Source organism: Gasterosteus aculeatus, chromosome 1 (genome assembly GCF_964276395.1).
Source record: "Gasterosteus aculeatus chromosome 1, fGasAcu3.hap1.1, whole genome shotgun sequence".
Taxonomy (NCBI): domain Eukaryota; kingdom Metazoa; phylum Chordata; class Actinopteri; order Perciformes; family Gasterosteidae; genus Gasterosteus; species Gasterosteus aculeatus.
Window position 1 is genome coordinate 27,307,905 of NC_135688.1, and position 18,805 is coordinate 27,326,709.

Genomic DNA, 18,805 nt, shown 5'->3' on the forward strand with positions numbered 1-18,805 from the left:
GCGCAGCGAGCAGCGCCGGCGTCTCGCGGAGGAACAGCCGGCGTTAATCCAGCCCGGCGACGGTTCAGCGGGCCGCAGAGGGAACCAGCGGAGGAGGGAAGGAGCGTGAAATCGCAGACACCTGGTGGCTCTTTCTGCACAAGAGTCTGCAGCTGGTGTCGAGGGCCGGCGGCCAGCTGTGCTTCCTCGACGGCTCTAACCGGCTTCCAGCGAGAGGTGACGGGGTCGGCTGTGGTCACTTGTAGACCTTCTGAGTTGTGGACACCATGGAAATTGCTTTGGTGGAGCACTGTAGAGGGGATCTCTGATTTAAAAGCTTCTTCAACACTGCTTTGCCCCTCTGAACATTGGAACCTTGTATTTCACAACAACTGTAACAAAACCTAAATTGAATTTTTTCGTAAAATGGAGCTTTTCTATAAAAATAACAGTGTGTCGGGTTCCACCGGTGGAGGACATGCAGTGAAATCCAGGGTGGTGAAGCGAACTCACTGTGCAATGACACAATTATTTACAGAGCGTGATTTAAGCCACGGCTGCATTATGTAACCACAGAACTAATAGCTCATTGACTCCGATTGTGAGTCTGTCAGTGGGGCTGTGTTCAAAGCTCAGGGAGGCATTAAGAGGTACCACATCGTATCGGCTTTAACACCGTTTCATATGTAAAGATGTTTTTTTGGCTCCACCAGGGGGCCCGACACGATGCCCTGTGGGACCCCACCTCACGAGTTTGCATGGAAGTTTACCCATCAATGAGAAACCTCAACATAATGGATTTCCCTTACCGCGAGTTGTAAAAAACAGAACTGAACACAAAGTGAGCTTTTAATTTACTTGATGGATCTTTTTTTTAATATGTATTTTAACAGCAAATATGGCTTTTTACTGCTTTAAATAAATGGAACACTAAATCATCAGATGCCAGACCTTTAATAGCCTCATTAGTCTTTACTTGTTTTGCTTTGAAAGGTCTTTTTTGGGCGGCGCAAAACCTGCTGGTCGCCCACTAAAGCACCAGAGCCGCCATAATGAAATGTTTGTTTTGATGTGATGTGGTTGTTTTCTGACTTGTTTCATCCTTGGGGTTGTTTTCTCCATCTGTGTGTATATGTGTGTGTGTATATATGTGTGTGTGTCATGAACCAAAGTGCTTTTAATATTTATTTTCGGAAAACGTGGGATATTAAATGGTTGAAAACATTTGCCTCGACAATGAAGCAGGGGACATTCTGGGCAAAAGGTAAAAGCTGGAATATTAAAAAAGATGATAACTGTAAAACGCTTAGATTTGCCTTTTCTGTCACACACACACACACACACACTTCCAAACATCAGACCCTTTGCCACGCGATTGCTCCTCTGATTACTGCGTGTTGTGTTCATTGGTGTGTAAAGCGCTGCCGCTGCGAGTATTAGCCTGTTTATCAGAGTGTGTATTAGCGTGTTGCAGTGCAGCGGCTGGAGGCCCACTGTGTGTGTGTGTGTGTGTGTGTGTGTGTGTGTGTGTGCGGGAGCGAGCTAGCAGGAGATCACAGGTGTGTTTGCGAGCTCCACAGAGAGCCTCCCCCCACCCCCCTTATAACCCCACGCCCCCCCCACCCTGGGTAATATCAGTGCACCGAGCACCTGCGTCCCGATCCCACAACACACACACACAGACACACACTCACACACCTCTAATGGCCCTGTATCAGCCTGCCATACGGCTCTAATAGCCAGCTGTGTTAGGAGAAGCCCAGTGGACCGTACCAACAGTCACTGATGCAGTTGTAATATTATGGGAGTTAACTACCATGAACACACTGAACAAGGACACGTTATGCTTAAGCCGTGATTTCACTGAAATAAACCAGTTGTCAACGACCTGCGCGGCCGTCTCCCGAACGAGAGGAGCGCCTCAGAACAAAGGCCACCGCTTCTCGTCCTGGTTTCCACGCCGACTGGTCTGAAGAATCACTTGACGCGACGTGGAACAGGGAGCGGCGGTCGTTTACTCGCCTGCTTTCGTTAACGAGGCGCAAAACCCAGGACATTAGTTCTGTAACGCAAATATGAAGTGTTCCTACCTGCAGCATCTGATGCACGACAGGAAAACACCTGCAGCCACTGTTTCTACAACTACAAGTGACTCAGGGCGCCGAGTTCAGCGTTTCCTTCTCTTGTCAGTTTAGTCTTCGGAAGGAAAAATGACAATTCCAGGACTCAAAGATATGACGGTTCTTGAAAAGCCAAACTTTCCACACAGTACTTTGAACAGGTTTTTTTATAAGATCTTCACTTGCTTCCCACAACAGAATCAAAGAACAACGGTGATACAGAGATGATTGTCCATCTGATATGCGAACACGACCCCCCCTTATGTTGCCCCCCTCATGTTGCTCCGTGTTACAAATGACACCAATCATACGAGGACGGATTGAGTTCAGCAGCTGGGCCGTCAACATCTACATCACAATGAACATGGAAACGCATTCATTTACTCTTCCAGTCTGTAAAAAAAGAAGAGTTTATTCTCCCTCATTTGTTTTCACATTTACAAAGAAAGTAATAAAAAAAACTAAGCACAACCGTAATACTCTCTATTTGAGTAAAGGTAAGTAGGTAATAAATATCGATGGGAGCGTGGTGCTTTACTGATGAGACGTCCTGGAGAGTATTTATGGGTGGAGCGTCTGGCTTTACTGTCTCTTTTTCCAACAGAGGAATGCCGTCTCATGAGGTACGATGTCAGTAGGTTCTTTATTTATTCATCTGCAATGGCTTTAAATATTTTACCAGGATATAACTGTGAGGTTTGGGAGGATTTTACTGACAAACACATCACGCCCCGCTTACAGTATTTGCGGTCAGATTTAATCGCATGTGGACTCTGGTGCCAGAATAATGCCTACAGTGAATCCCCCCCCTGTCCCCCCCTACCTTTAGAGGAAGCTTAACATTAAACAGTGAAAATATAATAAACAAATCATACATAAATAAACATAAACCCCCTGAAGATTTGGAACTTCTCAAACCTCCTGCAGCATAATCCACTGTAATCAGCATCCATCGGTCTGAATACTGATAAATACACAGCCTCCATGTTTGTGTGTCCTTTGTAATACTCTGACGGAGCTGTGAAGGAAGTGGATTGTGCTGCAGAGGTAGTTGTACCACGACTGTCGTCTTTAAAACCCACACAGGTGCTCTGGAGACTCTAAAGAACATGTCAAGAACTTGTTCATCAAATTAGATGTACTGGTACCACAGTTCCTCAGATATTAGCGAGCTGTGATGGTCGGCTCCGGTGAATGAAAGTGTGTGTGTGGCTTCACAGTTTCATGGTTTCCATCCATCAACTGATGCTTCCCTCAGTTCGTGTTATCTCTGCTGCTCCGCAGAGTGGGGGCTGTCCGGGCTGCTGCAGGGGGACGGGGAGGACGGCGCTTTCCCACCGCCCCCCTCTTCCTTCTCCATCTCCGCCTCCACGTCTCGCTCTCCTCCCTCTGTCCCGAACGCCTCCACCGACCCCCTCCCGTCCTCGCTCGACTCCTCGGACCCGGAGCGACCCCGCCCACCTCGAGCCGCCCCCCCGCCGCCGTCCTCCCCGGGGTCGGGCTCTCTTGCCGGGTTGTGGTGCTTGACGTTGTAGCGCTGGTTCTGGAAGAACTTGACGATGGTGTGCTTGGGCAGGTCCAGCTGGGCCGACAGGGTGTGGATGGCCTCCTGGTCCGGGTAGAGGCCCACGTCGCCGATGAAGCTCTGCAGGGTCCCCAGCGCCTCCAGGGAGATGCGCGTCCGCGAGCGGGCCTTCTTGGGGCCGGCGCCGGGGCTGGCCCCGCGCTGAGGCCCGTCTTCCGAGCCGTGGAGGAGCAGCAGCTGGATGGGCTGCGGGTCCTCGCGCATCGGGGACGGTGTGGCCGGCGGCCGCAGGGGCGGTCTGTGCGCAGCCTGCAGGGAAAAGAGTGCATTCTGGAGTTTACGTTTCTATACGTGCAAAGATGTCGAATGGATATTGTTACCGCGTGTCGTGCGGCAATAATACAACGTGGTTTTAACGTGGAGGACACGCACATAAAGGGATAATGATTCTTGTATTGCTGCGGTTCACAGGGTTCAAGAAGCGGATGTTACACCATGAACCTGAGCAATAAGGGAACCGCTCGGCTCCTCTTTCGGCGTCATTAAGGGGAATGAAGTAGGAGCGGAAGTGTCGGCGAGCGACGTGCACGCGCAAACAAGCCCCGCGCCTCAGCGCATTAGCAGGGTGGGGTGAGCAGCACACCCAAACTCAGGAATCCAGCGCCATAAATCTGTGGTCCATCGAAATTAAAAGACCTAAATAGACATAATGGCAATTCTTTTTTTTCTCTGCTTCAATAATTACAGGGAATGTTCTGAATAATATTGAGGTTAGGGTCAGACTGGAGAGCACATTTGGGGTTTTTGGGGGGGAGAGGTGGGGGATGGAGGAGTGTTCAGCAGGAAATGTGTGGGCCAGTCATTTTACCACTTCTATTTCCAATGACCTATGGGACACATGAGGGAGTGGGGGGTGGGGGGGGGGGGGGGCAGAGGGAACTTTTCTTGAAATCAGACCCAGGCGAGTACAACCTTTTATTTTGAAAAATTGAGATTTTCACACAGATTTGTTCCCTCTTTCGATCTTCCCAGTGACCACAGACGAATCCCACGATCGGAACCCGCAGCTCCATCCTACAAGACAGCGGCACTCGAAGGCCGCGGGGCAACTGCCGTGCGTGTCTGTACCTGCTGGTCCGGCACGTGCAGTACGGCGTGGAGCCGGTCGCTGTGCTGCTGCCGCGACTCCTCTTCGTAGACCTGATCCCTATCGGCCTGCGGCAGCGCCAGGAACCTCCGGATGATGCACAGGTTCTCCCACAGGGTGCGGTTCTCCGGGCTCGGGCTCTCTTTCCACCTGAGCAGCTCACACAGCCAGCCCTGCAGGGGATTCAGGTGTTGGATCACTCAACGTACGACGGTTCGATGACTGCACCTTCGAGTCCTTCGATTCTGGATGTATGACAATATGCTTTTTGCTTGATGTCGTTTGTTCCGTAAGCAGTATTTGAAAAAGCTTGATTTGATACGTGTGATTGTTTGTTTGTCCGTGTACGCTTGGAGGCGGCATCCTTGTGTGGTTTGCATCACTGTTTCCTGACATTATGGTCTGCTAGTTGCTAGTTGGACTGAATGCTAAGCAGCAGATGCTCACAATCTATTGGCATCTCCTCTGGCTGTGTGCATTCAGTCTCACTTCTTCCTCAATCATTACGGTTCCAAAATGAATATCTAAAAAGCGTATGTTATATTATTATATTATTATCTTAAAATTGAATGAAAGAATAAACAAATGAAGCCCTTATTGTGTTGTCTTCTAGAAGTTGTTCCCTGAGAGGAGAAATAAAGAAAGCAGGAGGAAAAAGTCGGCGTGTGTGTGTGTGTGTGTGAAGATTAGATTATCTCTGCTAGGCTGACCCAGGATCTGCCACCAGCTGTTGTTTATGCGCAGCCTTCAGCCTGTAAATTAATGGTAATAATGTGATCACGTCATCTTGTCTATCTTTTCCCTCCGTCTTGCATCCTTCTGTTCCTCCTTCTCCACTGTGCTGCCCGCCTCACCCCTCGATTCATCCTTTCAGACTGTTGCTCAGTGTCTCACAGCTCTCAAACCATTTCGGTCTGTGGTAACAAATCAGTGGCGAGCAAAAGCAAAGGCATTTAAACTTCCTCTCTTAGTCACCCCCCCCCCACACCTCCCCCTCTTACAGTGCAGACTCTGCTCAGATCTCCCCCTCCATCACCCGCATTGTTTATGTCAGGATGGAGACATGATGGCCGGCCACAGCGGGTAATCAGATCCCCCACACGCCCACCCACACACACAGACACACACACACACACCTGCATGTTACACCCTCATCAGCTCCTTCAAACATCATCAACTCACACGTGCACAGGGACGTCCAACGGCGGGTCGATGTGTTTAAACTTCATTCTTGAGGACGTTATCAACAGCACAGTAAACAAAATCATATCCGAATGCGAGTTCAGGCTCGAGTCTCTAGCGGCGAACAGCGAGGGCGCTCGGATAAAAATCAAGGAATGCATCTCATTGTTTGATTGGGACTGACCTGACTTTTATTGGCAGCCACCTTGGCGAACAGAGCCTGCGAGACCTTCGCCCTCTTCATCTCCTGTTGGATGTCGTCGTAGATGCCCGACGAGATGTCAACCAACGGGTCCAACTTCAACGCCGGCTCCGCGGCCGACGCGCTGCACTTTGTCTGCAGGGACTGAGATCAGTTTGCACACCAGGAAAGTTGAATTTCGCTTGAGAGCCATTTGGTGGAATACTGTTCGAGTTCATAACGGATTTGCGTGTACCTGCGGGTGTCTGAGAGTGTTGCTGTTGGAGACGTGGTTGGTGGAGAGGTTGTGGTTGGAGTTCGCACTCCTCTCTCTCTCCTCCTGGTAGATGCGGTCTCGCTCGCCCTCCGGCAGGGTGAGGAAGCTCTGCATGGCCTTCAGGTTGACCAGCAGCGACTGTGAGGCCGAGCGAGGGTCCTCCTCCTTACGGAGGATCTCTGACAGAAGCCCCTGCAGCCACACACACGCACACACACACACACACACACACAGAAGTGAGCGGTGACATCATCACACCCTTTGTGTTAACTACGCTCCTTCACTACAGTGTACCTGTGTGCGGTTAAAAGCCACGCGGGCAAACACCGCCTGAGAAATGCTGGCCCTCTTCAGCTCGTTCCTGACATGCTGGTAAATGCTGAAGGAGACATCGCCCCCCGGGCAGTTCAGGCCCGGCGCGGTGCCGGCGGCCCCCGCGCTCTTGCAGGTGCGCGAGATGGGCGGGTGGTGGAGGAACTGCTGGGGGACTCCCTGTGGGTGCTGGTGTGCGAGCAGGCGGCCGACGGCCAGCTGCTGGTTGATGAGGTGGGCCATGGCGAGCTGCTGGCGGACGAGCTGGGGGGAGAGCTGGGGGGACAGGAGCCTGCCCTGGCCTAGGAGGGGAGGGCCCTGGGCACCCTGGGGCGGGAGCTGGCTGGTGGGGTGAGGCAGACACTGAGGTTGGGGGTCCCCGAGGCCGCTCTTGACGGACTGAGCTCCGGGGCTGCCCAGGGAGCCCAAGTGGGGGGGCGAGGGTAAGAAGGAGGGAGGTCGCTGGCTGAGGAGGCTCACGTCGTAATCCCTCTCCTCTGTGTCACCACACACACACACACACACACACACACGATGATGAACTTTTATTAATTCAGAGTTATAATCCTGCTGCGGTCTAATTTCTAATCTTTTCATTTGGTCACTGAAGACCTCAACTGACATTACAACATCCTCCAAAGAACAGGAACGTACCTTTAATATCGGATTTGTCCTGAGCTAACCACATCTTCTCGATGTATTCACCTGGGGGGGGGGGTACGCATATTTAGTAACACACTCACACAACGACCGATTTCAAAGTGAATCCAGTAATGTAACACAACAATATCTCTCAGTACTTAATCAACTTTCTCACATCATCTTTGGTCTCAAAAACCTCTCTACAATGCTTCCTTTTTTTTCAACAGCACAGGTCGGTCTGATGACGCAGATGATGCGGTTACCACGGAGCCCTATCTTCACTCGCTGTCTCCACTACTTCCAGATAAGATCAAACAAGTGTCTCCTCCTCAACCGTGCGCTGCTCTCCCTCGCGGCCTCTCAGCTCGTCTCCACGCAAATCTGCTTCTTGTTACGCCTCTGCTGGGTTCGGTTGAGTCACATTTTAGGTTATTAGGGGAATAAAAGTTGGAGTGAGGTTTGGCAGGCCTTCAGATTTTTACCTTCCTCGTGCCTGTGTGTGCGTGTGTGTGTGTGTGTGTGAGCGCAGAACGAGTGAAAGAGGAGCTGTTGTTCCTGGATTTTGGTGGCGTGTGTGTTGGTGGGGGTTGCTGCTGTTTTCCATTAGCAGTTAAGAGCATTTAGTTTTGTCATGTGTATTAAGGGTGACATTAATGCAAACCATGTGTGACAGTCAGTTCCTACTGAGAGCTGTCAGTGACAGACGCCTCATGCAGATCACACACACACACACACACACACACACACACACACACACACACACACACACACACACACACACACACACACACACACACACACACACACACACACACACACACACACACACACACACACACACACACACACAGGGGTCGGACAGATGAATGAGGGAAAAAACTCCTACAAAAAGGATCACATTTAAAGCAACGAATCACAAAAAAACAAAAGGCGGCCAGGCAGGTGAGATGTTGAGTGGAGTTGTGATAAGTTGTGAGTGTCAGCTTTAAAAAGAGCTCTGACAGCCTTCACTTCTCAAAGCAGCGTGAGGCCAATAAAGCACAAGCAGGCGATGAATCAACAGAGGAGGAGGAAGAGGAGGAGGAAGAGGAGGAGGAGGAGCGCTAAAGGGTCGGTCACTTAAACTGTGGAAGTTTTGAACAATGTGGGAGAATTTAACAAGGAAACATGTGACAATTAAACTGCGTCGCCTCGCCGGCACCACGCGAGTCAAACCTTTACCTTTGATGCGTTTGTACCTCTTGTACCAGCGTCCAAACTCCTGGCACTTAGAGGTGGAGACGTTGATGTAGTAGGAACTGTTGACTATCGCTGAGATCATGCTCTGACAAAAGACAAATGCATAAATAAACACAACAAAATATCAGCAGAGCCCTTCAGTCCCTCTCCTCTTTCCCAGCATGCATCGTGGTCACTTGTACGGAGCGGGATGTGCACATGGCTCTCTGCAAGGGTTGAAACTCACATGAGCCAGGCTGCAAAAACAGACACACACACACAGACACCACCCACACTCTTCCCCCAATCACTAATTACATCATGACTAAGTCGTGTGTATAAATCACAAGTCGAAAATGACACTGTTTCAGGTCTAGTGACTGCAGGGTGTGTGTGAGGAGGATAATTGGGGTGTGTGTGTTTGCAGTCTTTCCCGTGGGACGGTATCAATGCTGTGTGTGTGTGTGTGTGTTACAGTGATATTACACAGTGCTCCAAGTGTGTGGTGAACTGATGATGAAACCACATGGGTTTAGGGAAAATACTTAGCAGCATCTCGGCTCTCCGTGTGTGTGTGTGTGTGTGTGTGTGTGTGTGTGTGTGTGTGTGTGTGTGTGTGTGGCAGAAACAGAACCAAACCCAGCTTGACATTTATATCTCATGACATGCGAGTGCTGAGTGATTCCACTTTGTGTCCCGTACCTGAGAGAGGGGACACTCCTTGGCCAGCGCGCTCTGGTTGGTCTCTCTGAGCAGCTCTCTCAGGGCGCTCCTCACGGTGGCGTGGCTCCACTGCTCCGACGGCAGCTCCGCCAGCCGCGCAAAGCTGCACACGCGAGGCGCGCCGTTATCGTCACATACAGTCAGTCACCTCGCGGCGGAAGCCGCCACATCAACAATCGGCTTTAGTGCAAAGAAGCAGTGAGCGATCTGCTTAAAGGTTAGCGAAAGGTTATTTTATTCTTAAGCGCTAAACTAACCTGTTGGATACCACAGCTGTGCCGTGTGTTAAAGGAGCACAGCAGGCCACATGTGGTTGTTGTTGAATATGAAACATTTGTATTCCATGACAAAACATTGGGGATATTTTGACCATTTTTTTGGTTGATTTGTCTTTGTGAGGATACCAAATACTAAAAATAAGTCTGAAGCAGCCATTCGATTTCAAAAAAGTCCACCTGTAACCCCACGTGAGGTATAAACGTATTGAAGACGCGGCCTGTGCAGACCTGTGCAGTAGGATCCGCAGCGTAACCATGTGGTAGACGTCCAGCAGCATGTCGGCCACTGTTGCCTCCGGGGCGTCCGTTAGGTAGTGGATGGGCATCGGCTTCCACTGGCCCACTTTGATGATGCCTGGGGAAGAAACACACGCAGATATCTCAGAAGCATGTGTTCGTCGTCTGTTGGAAAGATCTAAACAGCAGAAATCTAGATATGACATTCTCTCGTTGACCTAACCTGCTTGTGTATGTGTGTGTGTGTGTGTGTGTGTGTGAGAGACGCCCCTCCCGGTCTTGGAGCATCATCTCGGGTTGAACATTCTCCAAACCCTGCAAGAACCGTGACTGGAAGCGCAAATCTAAACAGGCCTAATCGCGTTAGGATCTGCTAAATCAAACACAGACCCTGCTTGGCCTCCATTGTGTGTGTGTGTGTGTGTCTTCATTGCAGGAGGATGGTAGTGATAAGGGCAAAAGAACAAAGCCTGTTCTCCTGGGACTCCACAGTTGATTAATCAGAGGAGAAATGTCAAATCAGCTCTGCATTAAGGACCGAGATGTTGATGTACTGCGTAAACACTGTGAGGTCACTGATCTCCCGTCTCACTGCACAACATCTTCACCTCGTAGCGGTTCCTGTGTGTCCCGCAGCTGACTTTGCTTAAGTGATGATTTTGAGTAGTTCAACATGTCCTCAACAGGTTGCTGGTACGAGTATATTTGAAACTGTTGCTGGACCAAAGTGTGAGATGAAAGAACTCAGAAGTTAATGCTGTCAGTGCCAAATTAACGTTTTAAGGTATGGAGTGTGTTTCAAATACACTCAAAATAACTGATATTGTGTGTTTCTTAAAATAAAGTTTGGGTTGTTTCTGTGAACTTGTCCCAAAACATGGCCTGAAGGTTATTAATATTGCTTCGTTTGTTGTTAAATTCAACACAGAAACCATATACCCTAAATAAGAAATAGCCTCTTTTTAATTTGCAATAATGTTCAAGTTAGTTAAAGAATCCCCCCTCCCGCCTTTGCCAGTTAAGAGTTCAAAAATACTCGCACAGCCAAAGTTATGCAAGATGCAATTCAATGGCAGGAGAAAATAAAAGAGACTCTGTATAATTTTGGTTGCGACCACACTTGGGGGGAAAAAATGCACGACTCCAGCCAAAAATTATTTATTTGAAAAGAAAAGGCTTATTTCTCAGAACAAAACGTAGCCATTTGGGGAGAGGCGAGGGGGGTCGCAGGGCGTCGGCCACTTGGTCGGAGCGCCCTGTGTTTACGGGACACACCAGGAATGTCAAACTGCCATGTGTGTGTGTGTGTGTGTGTGTGTAGGCTGCTGTTTCACAGTTGACTGGATGTCGTCTGCCTTCTTGTTTCAAACTCGAAATGATGGGAAAAAGTTTTTGGTCCCGGGCCGCAACACAGACAGTCTTCAATCTTTAAAATACCGTCTTGGTAAATACCTTCCGTGTGAACATTTCCCTTGTGGCAAAACCCGTCATACTCAATTAACTGTTGCGGGAATTATTAATTTCTTATCTGTGCAGATCTAAGAATGTAAAACTCTAGATTGTGATTCAAAGAAGCAGAGGCTGATGCCTTTTGTCAACAACTGAACGTAACGTTGTTAAATGGTGTCAATTAGTGTCATTAAAGTTAGTATTGTGTCCATCACTCTGTTGCAACACACTGCAGAGTTCTTCTCAATACGATTGTATGTGGCATTGGACTATATCCAGTATTTTATTATAGTTTGTCTTTGACCTTTGGCTATTTAGTGAGAAAGATATCAGACGTGGTTTTATTGATCTGAAACACACACACACACACACACACACACACACACACACACACACACACACACACACACACACACAGACACACAGACCCTACTTACCACTTGCCTGTGCCGCGGAGCTGTTGGAGTATCCCAGAGCGACCAGCGCCGTCTCCACCAGCTGCGTGAAGAGGACGTCCTTGTGGACCAGCACAAACTCAGCGTGGAGGTCGCCGGTCCCCTCGCAGTCGCCGGCCCGGCCGGCGTCGGCGCGCTCCACCACGCAGTAGACGGGGATCATCAGACCTGGCAGGAAGGCAGAGAGTGACAGGAGAAGACGGCTCAGACTCATTGACACCGGCCCGCTGCTTAGTCTGGAAGTGGAAGTTCCTTAATGTTTCCATAAAAGAGAGGGTTGCCCGATTGGGTCGAGCACTTCTGGCTGCAAACGGCATCAGTTACAAAAACTCCTCAAAATGCAGAACTGTTTTTGCCAAAAATAGCCTGCAGACAAATGCACACTGCAGCTGTTTCTGATAGCAGCCGCGTCAGACGGAGAGCCGGCCCGTTCAGGCCGTCGGAGAAGGAGCCCGGAGCGCCGTCAGAAAATAACATTTCAAGGAGAAACTTTTCAACTGATCTGCACAAAAAATGGATCTCATACGAAGCGGAGGGAAAGCAGAGTGGTCCTACAGCGAGAGTCTAGATAGCATTTGAATCTTTGTCCCTGAGCAAAAAAACGCCATCGGCCAACGGGACAAACTCCCTCGGGGAGAGGGTGTGTGTGTGGGGGGGGGGACCCAGCCGAAAATGTGTGTGTGCGCCGTTACACTGTTTGTGCGACGATGCATGATGATGTTCTCAACTGCATGAGAGAATAATGGGCATTTGTGCGTGAGTGTCCTCCGTGTTAGGTGTTTTTGAGTTTACATGCAGCTCTTCATTACCAACAAGCGAGGCCTCGGTAGACTTTCCTGCCCTGAACGGACCCACACACGCACTCGGGGTCAAAATCAGAGCAAAAAGGCCTCATGGCTTGAAATACGAAGGTGGGACTCGTGTCAAAGTGGCGCAGGCTGTGATCAGTGCTACGGCCTCACCTCCCAGCGGTCGCAGCGCCGCGCCGTTGTGTCGGATCCGCGGAGCCGCCGGGCTGCCGTTGACCTCCCGCCGGCTGGACTTCCAGGGCGGGGGTCCGCTGGAGGCGGGGCTCTCCCCTCTCTCCTCTGGGCTGGCGCTGTCCCGGAGGCCGGGGCTCTCCGCCCCCCCGCGCTGCTCCATCCCCCCGAGCGCGGCGCGGGACGCTGGGAGGAGACACAGGGACTCGCTTTAGTGCGCAAAAAACGAACAAGCACTGAATGTTTAGTTGTTACATCAGCGAAACGCAAGTTCCAATGCCGCTTAAAGCTGCGTTCACACACACACACACATATCATATTCCACGCTGTGCCAGTGTCGACAGCGAAAGGCCATTAGAGGCGGTTTCATCATCGCTTTGTTCAGCGAGCACATTTCTCTGTCACTCGCACACAAAAGAGGCGGCGAGGACCACAACTGGAGTCCGAGGCATCTGGGTCCGATCACATCGCACTAAACACAGACGAGGGGGTTGTTCTCTGTTTGGACACGTCGGAGTAAACGACACAGGTTACGATGACAGACGGGACGAAGCACCGTCGGAGGAAACGCTACCGAGAAAGAAATATATCAAAATTGACCAATAGGAACCGAGTATTCAAGATCACGTCACGGATCACAACTTTACGTCCCATGAATGTCATTTTCTAATCTTGCACACTCTAATGATGCAATCTGCTGAGGCTCACATGGGCCCAAAAGTAAAAGCATCAAATAATGTACCTATACGACAATGTCACCGTAAATCTTTACATATAAATTCTCCTTTTTGTTTTACAACCATAAAATCGGTTCCTCGGCTGTCAGAGGAAAATATTTAAAAGCAGAAAAAGCCCCAAAGTTTATGAACCATGTCGACATAAACCTGCTCGGTGGGTGTTATTCTCCCCACTGTGTGGTTTCCACTGGTCCGACCGCCAAGCCGCCAGAGACCCAAAAGCGCTGCGTGATTATAATAAAACACACATGCCAAATGATCAGCTCCCTCGAAGAAAAAATACAAGACAAAGAAATATGAAATTCTAGCGTATGTAGCCGGAGCACCTCGTGACGACGTCTGTGTTCATAACTGCAGAGTAGACACATTTCCTCTTTACGAGGGGGGCGGGCATGTGCTTAGCATAGCTTAGCACAAACAACTGGATTCATGTGGGTTTCGCTGCACAGCAGCAGCTTCCCACCAGGTTTGACGAGTGACATCAACGACATGTTTGTCTTGGTAAAGGTAAGTGAAGGACCTCCGTGCCGCTGGTCCCCTCGGGGGGGGCAGCTGTCTCTCCCACGCTGCCTCATTTATCCATTAACCCGTTATCATAAAACTGATTGCATGATTGCTGGGCGTTTTCCAGGCCACCAAAACCAAAATAACGTTGGAAGTTCCGCCCCCCCAAGAAGATCTGTTCTTCTCTGGTGGGACTCGTTTTAACCGAGAGCTTTACATCCGTCTACGTCGTTTTCTCTAATCGACACACTCGTCGAGTGGACGAGGACACAATGGCGGTTGAACTCCTTACATTTAGACATGCGCTGCTTTCAGGACATTTTTGGAATATTCAACATTCCCAATCGGCCTCCTTGTGCCCTTCATTTGTTGTCCTCCCTCCGGTTATAAGTCACGAAGCAGGAGACATCGTGTGGACGGATCAAAAACTCTAGTCTGTCACGTGACCTATAAATCACAGGTTACTGCTGTTTTTTTCACGGGAGACATTTTGACTCGTTCAAGGTGTCAATAATGACGTCATGGAAGGAGGCGACGGCGACATGTGGAGGCGGTGCAGCTGCAGTGGGTTTTATTCACCATCGACATGCTTCACACCCGCACGTTTCTCACCGATGTCACGGTGTCTCCTGTGAAACTTCCCTTTTGGATCCACTGTGTTGGAGTGCGTGCTGCTACCCGAACCCCCTGAATTCTAAGGGGGCGGAAGGGTTTAACGAGGAAAGTTATTTCTTTTCATTTTGCTTTTTGTCAACAATTACAAGACAATTAACTCTGACTGCGTTTGTCGCGTTGAAGGAATTTATTCATTATTTTCTAATTAACTTGTTGTCTTTCTTCATACTTTGACTAAACTTTCCTTAATAATCAAAATGTACATAAGGCTGTTTCATGCCAAACGGAAAACGCCTAAAGTGCTTTACGAGGCTAATAGGCTTTTATACCATTAATGCGGTCTAAAAGAGGTGTGGGGGGCGCGGGTGGGGGGGCTTTGTTACGCTCAAAAAGAGTCTCCCACTGACATGAGACCACTTGAAGAGACCACAGACTTTACGAGCACACATGGAGGCCAAATGCGGAGTCTCACTCAGTAGCCGCTGAAGCTCACAGACAACCTCCGTAGGAGATCCACCCGGGAGGGTCTAGTTCACGGGGGGGGGGGGCTCCCGAGTGTCTTTAAGAGACCTTCAAGGGCCTCTAACGGCATTTTAGATGTTCGCAGTGATTAAATGAACCGTGAGCCGCTAAAGTGGCGTCTGAGGACCCCCAGGAGCCCGAAGAGAGTTTATTCCAGCAGAAACCATCGGGTCTGGTGACACATCAAAGGGCCCTCAAGGTGGGATCCAAGGGCCCTCGAGGAGTGTCCTCGGAAGGATACAAAGAGGCCCGCGAAAATCACGGGGTCCTCGCATTGTTCGTCTGCGAATTCTCAAAGACAAACAGAAGACACAGTGGATGTAAACAGTTTGTTTACTAGGAAACGGCTGAAGGCGCCTTTAGAGCTTCTAGAACAATGATGCAACAATGATGCATCACGCGCACATTTAGAACCACAAGAGGCAAACGTTCCCACACTGGAGTCACTCTTTTAATACTTCCAGGAGTCGATATTGATTGTTAAATATCAATATATGCATGAGGCCATAAAGCTGGTCCATTATTCAAAGCAACACACTATACAAATTGAAATATGGGTCGTAGGACAATAGAATTGGGTTAATGTTTGGTACAATTCAGTTTTTTCCAGGTTAAAATATTTCAGTTCAGTATAATATAATTATAAATTAATCTTAAACAATATTTATTGCACAGTAAAAGGAGAACATTGATTTTCAACATCAATATTTTAAGAGTTCAAAACAGTATTCCCGCTCCAACTTGCCTCAGAATAAAACATTTTATCATAATACTAAATCATATTAGTATGTGATAAAACATTACTGACATCACATTTTCATGGATCTCTGAGGCGACGCGTTTAAACTATTACTGGTTATCTGGAAATTATGCTTAGATTATTATATATTTTGATTATATATTATGGCAAATTCAGAAAACATGTTCAAGTAATCAGTTACTTTATAGTTGCATAGTTTAGCAGCGCTAACCTGGAAGCTAACGGCTAGTTGTGTGATTCTATCTTTGTCAACTTTCAGACCTTTTACAGTCAGTAGTATCAGTCAAGTATTCATCTTTATGACTTGAACAGGCGGGGAAATCCTTTAAAAAGGTGTTTTTGAATTAAATGTATAATATTGGCAATAGGACAAAAATAGATTGCAAACACATTCACCCTCCTCCCCAACTCGAGCGATATGACAATAAATGGCATTATTTAAATATCCTTTCATTAACTCTTCTGATTTTCAACCTTTTTATATTTATTTGACCAAATTACAAATGTTATTTGTCTATCAACCAGTTTGCAAACATTTTTCATTTTCCTCACAACATAAAGTCTCCTTTAAAAGATGTAAAAGCTGAATCAGAAATTCACTTTGATCAATTTCAGATTAATGGTGAATACTAGTGTTAATCCACATGTGCTGAAAAGTAGATAGGAATATTATATTATTATTAAATATAAGAACTGACAGTCCTTCCATTACGTTTAGAGAAAATACTTTTCGTCAAGAATTAGTTCTAATATTTATCTCAAATTGAACACAATAAAAAATGAATCACATGAAATGTATAATAAAAAATTACCGTATTGCTTCAGTCTGAACCAAAGATCGGATAATTTAATAACAATTTACGTTAACTAATTTAATTCATCATAGCTCTGTTGCCGTGGTGATACTGTGAATATTGGTTACTGTCAAATATTGAGAAACATACATATTTATGGACCACATTACACATTTTGGTTAACGCAAATATTCTACTTCACTGAAATAAAAACAAATCTTAAGTCCACCAGATCAACTGTTACTAATAAATTCAGCGTTAAAAAACGCAGTGAAACAAACATTATTAACTCTTTAATCCATAGCTTCAATCAGCTGTTCTGACTCACTTTTCAAGACGTCACCGTGTCTGCTGGGGAATAAACTCCATCCATTGGTGAACAGGAGAGAATCCAGCCTGAGAGGAGGAGAACTTCACCAACGCTTCCCCCCTTTGTGTCGAGAACGGCGCTCCGGCAGAACGAGCGTGGAGACGTAAAGACGAGGAGGGACGAGGACACACTGCTGCTGCCTGCTGAGCAAAGAGCAAGAGTGACACGTGTGGAGAGAGGGAGGGAGAGAGGGAGGGTGGGAGGATGGGAGGGAGGGGGAGCGTTTGGGAGGGAAACCCAAAGAGAGACACAAGAGGATAACAAAATGTTGCATTTATCTTTAAGTACTAATCAACAGTACATTTAAACTCTGCAGCAGAATAGAACCAAATTAATAAAAACAAATAAAAGAGGAAATATCCATCTTTATTCTAGAAAGTCGTGTACTGAATGAATAATGTGATCACTGAATTAGAAAAGATGATTCATTTTCCAGATGTTGAGATGGCAGAGAGCAGGAGGATTTATGGAAACAGATTTCATCCTTGTCATTTCAAAAGTTACAAACGATCAGAATGGATGTGGGAGAGAAGATGATTATCTGCCCTCTAATGGGGGGGAAAGGATCAGATCGTAGGATGAAAAGGGACAAACAAGATGAACCTTCTGTTTTCCTGCAAATCTTTTGGTGATATCGCTTCAAAAACGTTGTGATGTAATTTCTTACAGATCTACTTTGTTCTCTTCCTCAGTACCAAGATCTTAAAGCTCTTCTCTAACTCCACTTCATGGAATAAACTTAAACGTGTTTGTTCACATGCAGATCAAAGCATGAACAGAGGAGTTTAGTTACTATAGTATTTTTTTTGTTAAATAACAAATAAAAAATAGTGGCCTGCAAAGATGTTCAGTTTCATTCATACATATTTCAATGCTGAATCTCATTTCACAAATTAGCAATATATTCTCCTAATTCCGATTAACATTTGTGGCTTTTACAAAATCAAAATTCCCTGACTTCAAAATTGAGACGTATAATCAAAATCTTTTTTGAGTTTCCATCGGATTCAAAATTCATAGTATGTTTGTTAGTGTGTCTGTCCAAATCGCAGGCTGCTGGTCAGCCTTCCTTCATTTATTCTGGATGGAAGAATAGTCAGCTATCATTACTACTTCGCCTGTCTGCCTTCTTGTCGCTCCTCCTCTCCTGGTCTCCCTGTGTGTGTGTGTGTGTGTGTGTGTGCGTGTGTGTGTGTGTGTGCGTGTAAACTGCCAACACTTGTCTGTCCTACATCATCGTAAGTATCTTTGACAGCTCACCACAAGTGTGTGTTTGTGTCTGTGTGTGTGTGAGGGAATGCAATTAAAGCGTGCTTTCACCAGGCTGAGACCAGCTCTTATTACCTGTTCACTGTGGCGCCGAGGAAACTATTATTTCATACTGAACCTGGATTCTGATTTCAATTTATGGCGACTAAGATATTTGGTTTTATTTCTTTAACTGCCGCAAACAGAAGAAAACGTAGACGAGGGGCGCTTGCTTTCTTTCCCCTGGTGAAATGCTGCCCCCTTGTGGTGACAATGGTAATGACGACCTCACCTCTGACCTGAAGTACAGATATAATATTATTTTGTATTTCTGCATTTTTTAACATTTTGTAATACCTAGAAGGTAGATCATGTTCCCTCAGATTACCACACATAATTTGGCAGTTGTTCTTTAATACTGCACAAAAGTCTTTGTCAGACATTTAAACGGAATTTTATAATTTTATAATAATAGGTTAAGCCAGAAAAAGACCTGGGACGGCAATAATCTGAATAGTTGAATTGTATGAGCAGCTGCATTAATTGTATT

General features: G+C 47.4%; 1 protein-coding gene across 1 annotated transcript; it reads right to left on the reverse strand.

Annotated features, from left to right (window-relative positions):
- Nucleotides 1–2,247: 2,247 nt before the first annotated feature.
- LOC120828005 (DNA-binding protein SATB2) lies at nucleotides 2,248–17,176 on the reverse strand. The gene is made up of 12 exons (XM_040191277.2): nucleotides 16,966–17,176; nucleotides 12,688–12,891; nucleotides 11,708–11,893; nucleotides 9,813–9,939; nucleotides 9,286–9,409; nucleotides 8,587–8,689; nucleotides 7,378–7,428; nucleotides 6,706–7,220; nucleotides 6,391–6,603; nucleotides 6,138–6,299; nucleotides 4,753–4,944; nucleotides 2,248–3,933 (listed from the first exon to the last, which is right to left on the reverse strand). Exons 2-12 carry the CDS (start codon nucleotides 12,866–12,868, stop codon nucleotides 3,364–3,366), a joined length of 2,424 nt encoding a protein of 807 aa, XP_040047211.2. The 5' UTR covers nucleotides 12,869–12,891; nucleotides 16,966–17,176; the 3' UTR covers nucleotides 2,248–3,363.
- Nucleotides 17,177–18,805: the final 1,629 nt, after the last annotated feature.

Excerpts from the sequence above, each read along its gene's own strand:
- LOC120828005 (XM_040191277.2), bottom strand. The coding sequence starts at position 12,868 with ATGGAGCAGCGCGGGGGGGCGGAGAGCCCCGGCCTCCGGGACAGCGCC. Across the intron at positions 9,940-11,707 it reads CTCCGCGGCACAGGCAAGTG|GCATCATCAAAGTGGGCCAG; the intron begins GTAAGTAGGGTC and ends TTTCTTCCCCAG. Across the intron at positions 7,221-7,377 it reads GGACAAATCCGATATTAAAG|AGGAGAGGGATTACGACGTG; the intron begins GTACGTTCCTGT and ends GTGGTGACACAG.